This window comes from Schistocerca serialis, chromosome 8, assembly GCF_023864345.2.
Source record: "Schistocerca serialis cubense isolate TAMUIC-IGC-003099 chromosome 8, iqSchSeri2.2, whole genome shotgun sequence".
Taxonomy (NCBI): domain Eukaryota; kingdom Metazoa; phylum Arthropoda; class Insecta; order Orthoptera; family Acrididae; genus Schistocerca; species Schistocerca serialis.
In genome coordinates this window covers 288,229,218-288,244,098 of record NC_064645.1, presented here as the reverse complement: position 1 = coordinate 288,244,098, position 14,881 = coordinate 288,229,218, and the positions used below count along the sequence as shown (strand labels likewise).

At 39.4% G+C, this 14,881-nt stretch overlaps 1 protein-coding gene across 2 annotated transcripts in view; it reads right to left on the bottom strand.

The window, feature by feature from the left end:
* LOC126416120 (trafficking protein particle complex subunit 12) overlaps window positions 1–14,881 on the bottom strand; it is a 138,568-nt gene that overhangs the window by 12,703 nt on the left and 110,984 nt on the right. For both annotated transcript variants that reach the window (XM_050083644.1, XM_050083645.1), the window contains exon 8: window positions 2,815–2,947. In XM_050083644.1, coding sequence (XP_049939601.1) covers window positions 2,815–2,947 — 133 coding nt within the window. The remainder of the gene's footprint in view (window positions 1–2,814; window positions 2,948–14,881) is intronic.

Here is a 14,881-nt window from a genome sequence, read left to right as displayed (position 1 = left end):
TGAAACAAACTCACAAAGGCACCATGAAATAGGCTATATTTTAAATTATCAGGTTCCATGTACAGCTCATACCAGTCTAACTGTTGCAAGCTTTCCCTAAAATTTGCAATTGTTAAATAATTGGAGGACAGTTTTGCAGCACCGTATGGAGCTATGTCATATAATGTAATTAGCTGTGCATCATGATCAGGAAGACCATTCTTAACAGGAAAAATTTTTATTTGATTAAATTTACCTTGGTCTATAAAAAACATTAGTGTGCTGCTTTCCTGTAATAACCAAGTAGGAAAATCAGTAACTGATGTCAAATTGAAAGAAGCAAGTAACACTTCTAGGTCATTCTTTCTATCAGTTTCTTTCAGAAAATCTACATAGAAATCCCCACAAACAATAATTTGCTGTCTGACAGGCAGGCAGCACAAAAGAGAATCCAAGCTTCTCAGAAATAACTGAAAATTTCCCAGTGGGGACCAATGCACAACTACAATTATAAAAAAGCCATTACTTAGTTTAATCTAACAGGCATTCGCTTTGCACAATTTTTTTTTTTTTTCAGTTTCTGAATTTTCCACAATATGATAAAAATTTTAACATATATGGCAACTCCTCCTCTCTTCATAGTGCCTCTACTTACATGCGCTGAAAACTTATATCTGCTTTACATATCTGTGACTATGGTGAGTGTGTTGGTCAGCACGGGTTTTACATGAATTCCTTCCTTGTGTGCCTTAGGAAGGCCACATAGTTGTGACGGAAGTTCTATGCATGGAGTCTAAAAGATCCAGAACATTTAAATTCCATCCATCATAACACAAAATTCATAATGAATCTCAATATATTAGTTAAGAGATATATGGACAGATTCCTGGGTCACAGTATGTACAGAAAACTTACGCATACTGATATCTATCTCTGGCGTCGGGCCATCACCATCCATTACAAAGAAATTTGGTGCTAAAGACTCTGGACCATAGAGCTCGAACAAGGAGAGCCTTGCTGAAGATTTACAACACCTACGAACTGTGTTCTGAAGGAATGGGTACTCAGATCATCACACTGAATAGAAGATGCTGTGAAAATCAAGAATACCCGAGAAAGAGGTTGAGAGAGAGAGAGAGAGAGAGACCAAGAAGAGAGGGCATAAATCGCTAATCTATCTTACGCTGACCCAATACCTGGAAAGATCAGTAGACTCCTGTGGAAACATGGCATCCAGTGTATTTTGCTCTCTTCAACAAAGATAAAAAGTATTCTCTGTAATGTTAAACACAATCTAGGTCTCTGAAAGCCAAGAGTGTGTAGCATTACATGTGAATGTGGCTTTTCTTATGTGGGGGCAGACTATCAGAACAGTTGAGGAGATATGCAAGGAACATCAGTCACTTATCTGACTAAAACAACTAAGCAAATCAACTGTTGCTGAACACTGCTTTGAATATAACAATGAACTGAAATACAATGAAACCAGTATTGGGGCACAAACACCAAGTTTCTGGGATAAATCTCTTTCCTATAGTCCAGCACACAGTTTCAATATCCCACAAGTTTCAAAACAGCACACATACTGTTGCAGAGTGTAAGATTCATTCTGAAAACTTCTGGAATTAAATATTCTTAATTGTTTTGTCTAGGGTTTCACCTTCTAACTAACTCAATGGAGCTACCAAACTATCTGTTCTGTTTTCCTTTAAAATTACTTTTCAAGTCATTCACATTGTTAGTAACTTCATTTTGATCTATGACCTGAGAGTATAATTCAGAACAAATACAAATAATTTAGAAGTAACAGTAACAATTCACAGAATAGTGATGTTCTGCAGGTAGATTGGGATAAGGTGCTGTGTAAGCAGGAGTGAGTGAATGGAGGAAGGAGCTGGGAAGCAGGAAGAAGGGTTGGGGAAGGATGACTGGCAGATCAAAAAGAAGCAGCAGATGTATGGGATAGGAATGCGGCAGGGAGAGGCAGCACATGCAGGGAACAGGAATGCGACACATCAGCATCAGTGAGTTTGTGCAGGACACAATGACAATGGTGAGGAGCAATGGAAGGGGGTGACACAACAGAGGAAGTGGAGACTGCTAGTAGGAAAAGAGTGTGGGTGCAGGACAAATGAAGTTAGTGCTATGTTATGGGCCACAGAGTGTGTGTGTGTGTGTGGGGGGGGGGGGGGGGGGCGGGCATCAGCAGATATTGACACCAGGAGGCTTGTGGGGATGAAGGTTGGAGGCTTATGGGAATTAAGGACACATTGCATAGATAACTCCCATTTATATAAATCAGAGAAACTGGTATTTAGGGCAAGGATCCAGATGGCATGTGGCACAAAGCTGCTATTAAAATCTAGCACACTGTGCTCAGCGATGTCTACCATTCAGTGAATTGTTACTTTTATTCCTAAATTGTTTATATTCTGCCAGAATTTCCAATACCATATTCAGAATAAATTTATTTTCATTTAAACAAATAAAGTGCTTTTTTAATAAGCAAATAAAAGTCAAAGAAGGCAAGGAAATCAAGAAACACTGATGTAATAAGTATATTGGAAATCAGGGTCTACATTACTAACTGACACAGAATATCAGTAATGATCAAGTGTTCTGATGAAATTGAATTTATTACTTTTATCATTTGAACACTTCAAATATTTTAGACTCAAACCTTTCTATTTAACAACTGAAATACTCATTCTGTCACATTTTTTCACTATTACAGCAACTATATAATACATATTAAAGCTAAAGATTAGACGTATGGGCTGATAAAAAAACTTTTATATAACCAAAAATACTAAAATATATGTACTGTTTACATACCATTATGTTATCTGGGTCAAGACCAGAAGCTTTCTGAAAGCATTCATATGCCTCCTGGAAAGCATTTTGGGCAACAGCCATGAGCCCGCGGTCAATCAGCTCCCTTAAATCAGGTGATGTTTCACTCACACCACTGTAACATAATGTAAATAAAACATAGGTCATATTTTACATCAAATCAAGAAATTAACAAATTTTATCTTAGCATATTAACATGCTCTTATTTTGTTTCTTTATGCAGCTAGTTAATCTATAATTACACCTTACAATCAGTATTATCAGCTCACTATTTTGGCTTCTCACACTTGTATCAGAGCTACAGCAAAATAACAGGAAGGAAATCTGAACATAAAATAAGTAGAAACAGTGCTGCCAGGAAAAGTGACTCCATTTATTAGATATGACAGTGAAACCAGAAAATTGTCAATCCCAGGACCAACACTTCCCTCAAATGCAAAGCAAGTACATAATGCAATGTAAGAGGAACGTATTGCTGACCCTGTGGCAGAGAAACAGTAAGATTTCTGCAAGGAGCTGTGGATATAATGAGAAGATAGCAAGAACTGGAGAGCATGCCACGACACACACAGAACTGTTAGTGGGCACAACGTGCTGGTCAACTAAGCAGCAGGCTATCGCTGTAGATGCGTACTAGATTAGCGCCTGCTGCTTCACTCACGTAGACTGTAGGGTCTGCACAGTTTTTTTATTTTGTTTTTCTTTAATCACATTTTAATGTTATTCACAAACTGCAGCACCTTCTAAAACACTAATTAAGGCCATAGGAGCATGGTCTTTTTTTAATATACTTCTCACCCAAAAAAGAACAAATGATTCTGATGGCTGGAGCCACAGATTTTTGTTACTCATGCCTTCTGCGTTCTTGTGGTGCTGTTTCCATGGAAACTTTTATCTCGTAACACATATTTCTTTGTATCTAACTGATAAGAGAAATACAAACTACTGATTTGATGTAATTAGATTTTCCTGGAGGCATATGAGTCTCAACTTTATCTTTGATAAGGATTGAAGCTGAAATAATGCATTTAAATTTGTACCACAGTCAGGACTTGAAACCAGGTCTCCTGCTTACTAGGCAGATTTACTAATCCCTACACCATCATGGATAGCACAGTGACTATCACAGTTGCACTGACTACCCTAGTCCAATGCCCTAACTAACACAAACTTCAATTCATACCTTGAGCCCATTTTATGCTTCTTAAATTGTCAGTATTGCCAGAGTTCTCCAATATTGAAATAACATCTCAGCTTTGTATGTAATGGCAAAATCCTGGCTGTACTTTAGGCGTAGTTGATCTGTTGATGGGATGTAATTACACTTTTCTGGAGACATATGAGTTGTAACTTTACAAATGGGCTGCAGGCGTAAAGGCGCAAGTAACATTTTGAAGCCCCTGTTATCACAACACAGCCAAAAGGTCACAGTGCGAAAACCAGCTGTCTTGTGCATGATAGTTTCGGACGAAGCCTGTAGAAATCTGAATGTTGCAGCTCAGAATTTTGTCTCAGCAATCAAACTGTGAGAAAGAATCTGAAGATAAACCTATGCTACCAACTATACAGATAGAGCAAGCACTAAAACTGCTAGATCCTCTCAACAGAGGAATACACCTCTGTCAACAAACTGACCTAGTTCAAAACTTGTGACAAAGTGATAAAGCCTTCTTTCATCTGAGTGGCTTCATCAAATATACAACTAGTAGAAACAAAACAAAAAAAATTGCTACGGTGTGAATATTATGGAATAACCAGTCCACACTTTTTCAAGATGTGAGCAACCACACAGTAAAAGTAAAGATGGAGCATTATGTTGATATCTCAGAACAGCTCATGTTGCCTGCGCTTGCCTTGATGGAAACATACTTCTAAAAAGAGGGAGCCACAAGCCATACTGCCTCCACTGTAATGACTTTTCTGCATTTGGCATTTCCCAGTCACTTCATAAAAAGAAATAGATATTTCCTGTGGCCAGCCCTGTCAAAAATATCAGCTCCAGACTCTTCCCCCTGGAGCTACACTACACACAGAGTTTTTAGGGAGAACCCACCAAGAATCATGAAAGATTTGAGGTCATCAGAACATTTTGTTGTAATGATGTGCAACATCATGGGCTGGTTTTCCATCCATCTGTACCAACACCTTGATGGAAACATACTTCTAAAAAGAGGGAGCCACAAGCCATACTGCCTCCACTGTAATGACTTTTCTGCATTCGGCATTTCCCAGTCACTTCATAAACAGAAATAGATATTTCCTGTGGCCAGCCCTGTCAAAAATATCAGCTCCAGACTCTTCCCCCTGGAGCTACATTACACACAGAGTTTTTAGGGAGAACCCACCAAGAATCATGAAAGATTTGAGGTCATCAGAACATTTTGTTGTAGTGATGTGCAACATTATGGGCTGGTTTTCCATCCATCTGTACCAACACGTAGACAATGGAGTTGCTGTTATTATTCAAATTCAATTGTTTTTGGTGTTATCCCACTGATCCATTACACAAAAAAATGAGTAACGTACAACTTGGTCTCCACGGGGAAAAAACTTGAAAAATCACATTTATTTTTTATGCAAATAATACTGTACAGAGGCAGCTAATCAACTAATAACTTTTAGTAAAGAGAGTTCTTGAAGAATTAAATACTTTAGGAGTAAAGGAGACCACTCAACGGACAGCAAAAGCACCGAGTTGTCCCCCTACAATGTGCAGAACACCACTGCAAGCTCCAGCAAAGTTGAAGAATGTGCCAGTGGTAGCATGGCTAATGGCATGGGCACCCAGGCTGGGCAGGCCTCAACAAAAGGAGCCAGACAAATCGTGTTTGACATAAGATACAGGATGAGGGGGGCAGGGTCTTTAAAGGCATAGGGAAGCAGCCTTCTGTGAGTATGAAGATGGAAACCTAATTAGAGATAAAGGTAAAGTTTTGTGAAAATGGCAATTGTATTTTATTGAGTTACTTGATGGGAAGAGGGGAGGTAACAAGAGCAAACTTTGAATGAGGAAGAGAAGAAACCAGATTTGGAACTGGAATTAGAATTCAAAGTGGTGGATAAGAAAGAGGAAGTCAAACCACCAGACTTAGAGGAAATGAAAAATGCAATTAAAATCTTAAATACTAATAGATCAGCAGGAGAAGATAGCACACATGCTGAATTATTAAAATTTGGGGGCAAAAAGATGGAGACAGCTGCTTATGAATTAATAAAGGAAGAGATGCCTGAGGACTGGAGCATCGGAATAATACGTCCATTACATAAGAAAGGCAATATGTCAGAGTGCAGCAGTTATTTCAGGATTACTCTTTTAGATATAACATATTTAAAGATCTTAGTAAGATTTTAGCCTATTACTAAAATGCCAAATCGAAAGGATACTAGGAGATTATCAGGCTGGATTTGGCAGATATACATCCACGATGGACTAGGTATTTTTATTGAGACAAGTGCTAGAGAAGTTTTATGAAGATATCAAGCAACTGTATCAGCTGTACACTGATTTTAAACCAGCATACAACAGGTATAGGAGTCTCCAAATTATGAAAGATTTTAGAATCCCACTAAAGTTAGTGAGGCTGATAGAAACGACAATAAAAGAAACATTTTTCCAGGTCAGAATATAACAAGAGTTGTAACCAGAGTTCCACTTAGGGAGGGAAAGCAAGGCTAGTGTTGGACGACTACAGAGAAAAGAGGAAAAGATTGGGTAAGTCATAGGGTGAAGAAAAGGCTGCGGGAAGGAGGAAGAAGATAAAACCATTGCACGCAATGAGGAATAGCAACGAGAAATGAAGTTCTATAAAGATCTAGAGAACTGAAGAGAGGATTCCAGTAAAGAGAAGTGTTCTATAAGGATAAGATGGAAACCTAATTAGAGATAAAAGTAAAGTTCTGTGAAAATGGCAAGAGCATTTTACTGAGTTACTCGATGGAAAGGGCCATGTAACACAGAGCAAACATTGAATGAGGAAGAGGAGAAACCAGATTTGAAATTGTGCTACTCTAACTTAGCACTAGAGAAGATATTTGGCAAATGCCAACAACCCCAGGGGTGACACTATTCAACCAGCAGGTACAGGTGATGACTTACGATGATGATGCAGCATTAACTGTAAAGAGTGTCAGAGCTTTGAAGTATAATTATGCTACATTAGAAGGAGCAGTGTGGAAATCAGGACTAGAAGTGGATATAGGCAAAACAAAGAATATGATGATGGGAGATCCTGGTAGGGAGAGAGAAGAGACTTCAATAAAGGTAAATGGGAAATGGTATCAAAGAGTGGAAGGCTTTAAATGTCTATGTTTGATAATAACAGAAGATAATGGGACACCATTAGAAATTCAAGAAAGGAAATCAAGTGGAAATCAATGCTATTATTCCTAATAGAATATATTTAAATCATGAAATGTTAGGAATACAAAAATGAAAATATATTTGACTATTTTAAGACGTTGTGGTGTAACATACCACTTCTGGGAATTTGGTATGTTGCCCCCTGGCAATCTGATTTGATGATCAAGACCTTTGGAAGTAATTTTCATGTTACTTAGGTACCTCGTGTCAAGTAGCACACTGTGAGAGGAATTTTGTGTTTCCTATGCTCATGTGCATGTGCTGGTACAGACACAGCATATACGTCTGTGCATTGCAGCATTTGCCAATCTGGTAGTGGACCCTGTGCTGTGCTGTCCTGCCAAGGATATGCACTGCAGGCCACAGAAGAGAAGATTATGTCTTCATTGTAAAAATAAATGAATGTTTTAGTTAGTCTGACAGCTATGTATTGAGACATAAGATTTGTACACAGCATTGTTTGGTGTGATACCATGTTGTGTTGCACAGTATAATATAGGCATACAACTTAAAGATAAATGTGACATCATGTGGTAGACCTTGGTTTCTCAAATAACATTTCAGCTATCTCACAAGAAGTTGCAGAGGAGACAGAGGCTCAAGATGCACAGCAACCAGCATGGTTAATTCTGGTGGAGGACTGAAATATAATCAGCCAGAGTAAGTTAACGACAGTAAACGAAAACTTATTTCACAAATTGTTTACCACACATAACACGGAACATTTCAACATATAGTAATGTTGGATCTGAAAACTGGCTGATCACTACAAAGGAAGAAGGCTGGTTATTCAGATGGAGAAGAAAGATTTTGAGAAAGATATTTGGGGCACTGAGAGAGGAAGAAAACTTGAGAATGAGGACAAATGCAGAACTACAAACACTTTTTGGACAGACAAATATAGTGAAACTCAAGCAAGGAAGAATAAGATGGGCTGTTCATGTGCAGAGCATGTCAGAAACTCTGAGTATTATGAAAGTATTTACAGGAAAACCCACGGGGAGATGGAGAAGACAACCTAGGAAAAGGTAACTTGAAGATAAGAAAGAGGAACTCAAAACAGTGCAAGTCAGGAGTTAGAGAAAGCAAGCAATGGACACAGAAGAATAGAGGCTGGTAACAAGAGAGGCCAAGGCTCTACAAGAACTGTAAAGTTAACTAGTAATTCGTAGTAGTATAGTACAAGCAATAATATTGTAATGATTAACGTAATGTCTCACATTTACCATTTTCTGTTTATGCATTTGTCATTTATTGACTGCTATAGTACTGGTCTACTATGTGTTGCACTTTTCCATCTATGGTCTGTGTTTGTCCTCTTTTGAGTTTATTTTCTACAGAGTGACATAATATAAATTGCTGTACACTAAGACTCCAAATTACTTTATTCATAAAGACATAACCTTCTTCCTGTATTTCTTTGCCTCTAGGTTTATACATGCACATTGTTATACTAAAAGAAAATATGTTCTTATCCTTGTAATCCCACCAGACATATTGATCAGTCAGTCGATATAATTATGAATGTCAGGTGAGGTGATTAGGCATGGCACCCAGTGATACATCCACTGGCACCAGGTCGTGTGGTTCAACAACAGTGGCAGATTTAAGGACTGCCATGGATTGTCTTGGCATCACTTCTCTGAGCTTGTTGATGTGTAGTACATGCTGTCAGGTGGGCTTATCTATGTTGACCTTGTGATACCTGACTATTTTATGAACATTTGGACTGTGTTATTCCCTGCCATCCATGTTTGGCTTGTCGCACGTGACCTATATGATGTGTGGTAAACAAGAAATTATGCCAACATATCTGACACCTGTTGTTTTCAGTATCTAATATGATGATTCTCTTAAGTTCAAATGTACATGTCACTAATCTTTTACACACGCACACTAACCATCTGAAACAGGGATAGGAATATGACAGAAGATAAATGGGTAGCTCTGAGAGACAGAAGAGTGAATGAGCAGATGAACAATTAGGTAAATGTCAAAGCAAACAAATGAGAATGAAATTAATAGAAAATGCAAAATGGGAAAGTAGTAATGTCTATATAGGATAAATGCAAACCTGTAGAAGCTTGAATGACTATGGGCAATATACCCTGCCATTTAAAAAGTTTTAAGACTGGATTAATAAAGAATAGGAAAAGGTTAAGATGCTAGTTTTAATACTTCAGGTGTTCTACATAGTTTCCTCCACCCTTCCACTTGAGTGAAACGTGCACAATGTTCATACATCTTTATGAGACTGTCAAAAAATTCTTCTTTGGTGTCATTCAAATTGCACATTAAATTGGCTTGAATGTTGGTTATGTTGTCCAAGCACTGACCCTCCATGTGAATTTCTGCACTATATTATTTCCAGAAAAGAATTGCCCACGTTTTGCATTTCAATAAAGTTGTGGCAGCATCCATACATCCTTGTTACTGTTTGGGTGTCAAGATATGCAGGACAAACTTTGCAGACACTTTTTTAGTCTTCAAAACATTCTGGGGGAATTTCTTGAACACTCAATTTAGAGATGTTGCTCCACTGTGATTCATGACACAACAATGCTGACACATTACGGCTTCACGTCCACCACTTAACACTGCTTTGCTCACAACTGATGGGTCCAATGCACATCTGTTGTTTACAGGTGAAGGTTTAAGCTGCCACCATAGCTACCGCACTGGTGTCACCTATACGGCAGAGATAAAATCAGTCTAAGAAATTTTTGGATGGACAGTGTAGATGTTGCCTATAGGAAAATTAAATAGACCTTTGACATTCCTTCAGAATTATAGAGATCCTTAGGGTGCATAATACAGAAGGCAGGTTTTGACGTGTGTAAATAATAGATAACCATCAGCTTAATAAGTCATAGTTCCAAAAAACTGACAAGAATTACATACAGATGGATGGAAAATCTGGTAGAAGCTGACCACAAGGAAAGATCATTTCTGATTCTGAAGAAACAAAGGTACTGTGTACGTGACCAAGGGGAAGAACACGCTACAATTGAAGAGCCCAGGTAGCAAAGAACAAATATATGTTTATTAAGTCTGAAGAACTGAACAAAAGAATACAGTTTCTTCAGATGTGAGTCCGCACTAGTTGGTTCCGATTGAAAGTCAATCAGTGATGACTGCAATGGAATGTTTTTACACGGACGAAGTCCTGAGGCCGCAGTCAGCAGTGAGCATAGGGTGCTCAGTGAGGGACAAAGTCTGTGAGGCTGTGGTTGGTACTGAGTGATAGGGTGTTCATGAATGGTTGTAGTGCATGAGGCCATAGGCAGCAGTGAGTGACAGGATGCTAGAGTGTTTTTGGATGCTGCGCCGAAATGCTCCTAGTTGGCTCCGCATTGTTTACCCTGGTTAATGAGCTGCTAGGTGCAGCCGGCATAAGCCTGGAGTGTGAAGTGGCTTCAGAGCAGTGGCTTACCCAACAGGGGGTTCAGAGCAGTGAGGCAATGAGCTAAATACTTACCCAACAGGACAATACCGGCAGAGGCACAAGACTCACAGAAGCGAAGTAGTGCCATGTTAGCACCTGAGGCAAAGCTGGCACCACATGATACCATATCGGCTTCTGGAGATTCTACTGAAAACAACACCATGTGTTTGTTGAAGCAGACTGTTTTTATCTGATCTACAAAGGAACTCATGGCATCCGTTCACCTGAAGGGAGCAATGGCATGCACCAGGGTTGGGGAGGTGGCCGCCCTAGGATGGGAGCTCTGGATGGCGGAGGCCTGGACCCAGGGAGAGTTGACTGAAGGCAGATGGCTCTCATGCAGCTGCAGCAGTATGATTTGGTCTGGACCTGAAAAAAAGAGACAACTGCAGTGTCTCCATCTGGAAAGGTTGACCTGCCCATTGAGGTGTTGATGGATATGTGATGTCGTCATTGTGGAAGGTAGATCGTGCTGCAGCACATGGCGACGGAGAAAGGACTTGGCATGGCCAGGGTTTGTGCCAAAATTTCCAGGGAAGGACAACCAAAAACTCCAGTTGGTGGCCTGAAGAGTGTTTGCAGGCTAGGAATGGCTAGAAACTGATGAGCCTGGCTGCAGTTAGGTTAGGCCAATGTGGCTGGGCCAGTAGTGGAGTTGCTGATGCTGGTGGTATGTTGATAGGGACTAAGGACCAGCAAGGAGCTCAGGAGCAGCATGGAGGATGATGTGGCACCTGTAGCTGTGAATGAGCACGGATAACTGGAGTAATAGGCAGGACAGGCAATGACCCCTGTGGCGTCAAGAAATGTGACTCAGAAACACACAGGAGCATGCAAAGTGTCATAGGCACTGAGCTGGTCACTTAAGTCAAACATAGGACAGGGTAGCATGACTTGCAACAGGGTTGAGAAAGTGAAGAGTACGGCAGGTAGCTGCACCAGGGGTGAGAAGAAAAGCCCATTGTTGAGCATCATCTTGAATTTCAGAAGTCCATAAGTACTGTTCCAGCTGTTTATTACCCTGACTCTTTGTTGAATTCCCGAGGTAGCAGTGGCTGTATCATTTGCACAAGGGTGAGGACAGTGTCCAGCTGGGTTAACCTCTGTAAGAGAAGTTCGGAACAATGTTGTGCGTGCAGTAAACAAAGCAGGAGCTACACTGATGTGTCAGAGGGCTGCATTGCCATACTTAAAATGAGACAGTGGAGCTGAGAGCACAAGTGCAACAGTCCAGTGTAGTGCACAAGTATCGAAGGCTACTCTGGGCAAGAATAAAAAGGCTAAATACTTGGATGATAACCACTGATGGAACATAATCCCTAAACCAATTGCCATTGTTGTGTTCATTATGGAGAGGAAGAAAACACCACAACTGAAGTGCCCAGATAGCAAAGAACAATTGCATCTTTATTAAGTTTAATGAACAGAATATAAGAACACCGTTTCTTGGGTCATGAGTCCACACTACTTAGATGGGTGTAAGTCAATCACAGACAATTGCTCTGCAGTATTCTTACACAGAAAAATTCTGCGAGGCCACGGTCAGCGAGGAGCATAGTGTGCTGGAGGAGGGGTGATGTCTATGTGAGCATAGGTGGTGGTGAGCAACTGAGTGCTCAGGGTTTCTTGGAAGCTGCGGTGAGACACTCTTCATTGGCTTGGCAATGTGTATTCTGAATGATGAGCCACTAGGTGCTTTCGGCATAAGTCCGAAGTGTGACCTGTCTGCACAGCAGTCGGGTGATGACGTAAATACTTTCCAGATGTAAGGATACTGGCAGAACCACATGGCTTGTGGAAGCGAGATGCAGCCAGGCTGGCACCACTGGTGCTGGTGGTTCAGTTGAAAACAATACAGCATGTGTCAGCTGATGTGGACTGTTTTCACCTGATCTCGAGAGGAAGTGTTGTTAGGAGGCCAGATGCAGCAACCCATGGTACATGACTGTAGGCTGGTGGCTGTATTGCAGGCAGTATCCAAGAGACACAGAAAAATGAATGTGAGGAAATACTGAATCTACAACTTCACTTAGAAGAATAACTGAAGAAAGGTAAATCTACATTTACAACCTTCGTAGATTATGAAAAAGCTTTTGAAAATGCTGACTGGGGCATTCTCTTTGAAATTCTGAAGGTAGTGAGGATAGGATACAGGGAGCAAAAGATTATCTACAACTTGTACAGAGCCCAGACTGTAGTTACAAGAGCCAAAGAACATAAATTCATAGTGTAGATAGAAGTGAGACAGATTTTTAGAGCATCTGTAATATTTTTACATTGTCCAAGCAATAAAAGAAATGGAGAAAAAATTTGAGTTTGGGTATTAAAGATCAGGGAGAAAAAAATAAAAAGTTGAGGTTTACTGATGACACTGCAATTCAGTTACAAACAGCAGTTTGGAAGAGCAGACGAATGGAGTGGATAGGGTTTTGAAAAGAAGTTATAAGACAAATATCAATAAAAAGAAAACAGCGATAATTAATGTACTCAAATTAACTCTGGCGAGGAAATCATATTAGCAAATGAGACATTAAGAGTAATAGATGACTTTTATTATTTGGGCAGGAAAGTAACTGCTGATGACCAAATTAAAAAAGAATATGAAAGGCAGAGTTACAGTAAAAAAAGAGATATTTGTCAACATCAAACATAAAATTTTAGTTTTAGGATCTCATTTTTGGTGGTATCTGCTTGGAGTGCAGCCTTGTACAGAAGTGAAAGGTGAATGAAAGCAGTCAAGCAGTGAATAGAGGGCTTTGAAATGTGGTGTTAACAAAGAAAATTGTATATTACATGGGTAGACTGGATGACTAATGAGGAAGTATTGAATAGAACTGGGGAGAAAAGATGAGATTTGTTGATAGGACACATCCAGAGGCACCAACTATTCATTAATTTGATATCTGAGGGAAGTCGTGGGTGGGGGTGGGGGTGGTGGTGGGGGGGGGGGGGGGGAGGGGGGGGGGAGAGGGGAAGTAAAAATTATAGGAGGAGACTAAAGCTTGATTACAGTAACCAGCATTAAACAGAGTGCAACAGGATGGGTTAATATGGAGAGCTGCATCAAATCAGTCTTTGCACTGAAGAAACAAAACCTATTTGCAGAGTTTGGTTTCTAAAATATTCCACATTTTGCAAAACACAATTTTTTCCTTTTTTTTAGATTATTCATACATGTTTCAACATCCATGTGTTATTTTCAGTAGTTTTTGTTTTTTAGGGTTCCCTGCCTCAATCTGCAAACGTGTAGCCCTTATGGGAGGACTTTGTTGTTTGTGTGTCCGTCTGTCCATCTGTTCAAGTATTAGAACCTTTTTTCCTGGAACAGGTCAGCATATCGCGTTCAAATTTATGTCACATACTAAGGTGGGTAGTCCCTTGGTGATGTACAATTTTTAATCTTCTACATCAAATCAGTCAAAAGATATGGCCATTTATGTCACACATTTTGATACTTGAAAACCAGCTCATCAAAACCTATAGAGTACTCCCTGTTGACCTGGAATCATCAAATTTGACAAAAAAGGTTTCACAGTGCAAGAAAGGGAAAAGTCCAAAATTGTTAATTTTTAATTATATCACACAAAAGAAATATTTCATTTATCATTTGTTATCCAACTTCAAATGTGAAATTAAAACATTCTCTAAAGTTTTAGGATCTCCGGGACTGATATCTTGCCAGCATCAATGCCAATTACAGGCCAAAATCATCAATATTCTTGACTCATGGAATGGATAAACTGTCTATATACATAATTAAGTTTGTACAGAATCCTCAGTGTGTGAGTCCTACTTGCATGTGGCCAATTTGTATTTCTTAAGGCTCATTATTTAAAAGTTGGCTTTTATGTGATGCCTTTCCGTTCTGCACTTTTATGAATTGACAACATGCCTTTTTTTCCCCCATGTTGTGCACACTTCGACTGTTTCATAAGATGTAATTTTAAACACTGTTTATTCATGCCTTTTTCCACTTCACTGTTACCTTTTATCACAAGACTTCAATAACACAAGATATTCATGGAACTTTATATACATTAAAACTATTTCATTTTCACACCACAGACAGAGCATTCTTTGAAATTTTTTGTTTCTCAATCAAAAATACAAAATTAAATGCAGTTACAATTGACATAGTCAAGAAAATTTGTACTATAAATATTTTCCACATCTTTCTACACCAGAGCTGTTACAGTTTCTTCAAATTTACAAGACAAGGGGTAGCATACTATACCTATTCTTCC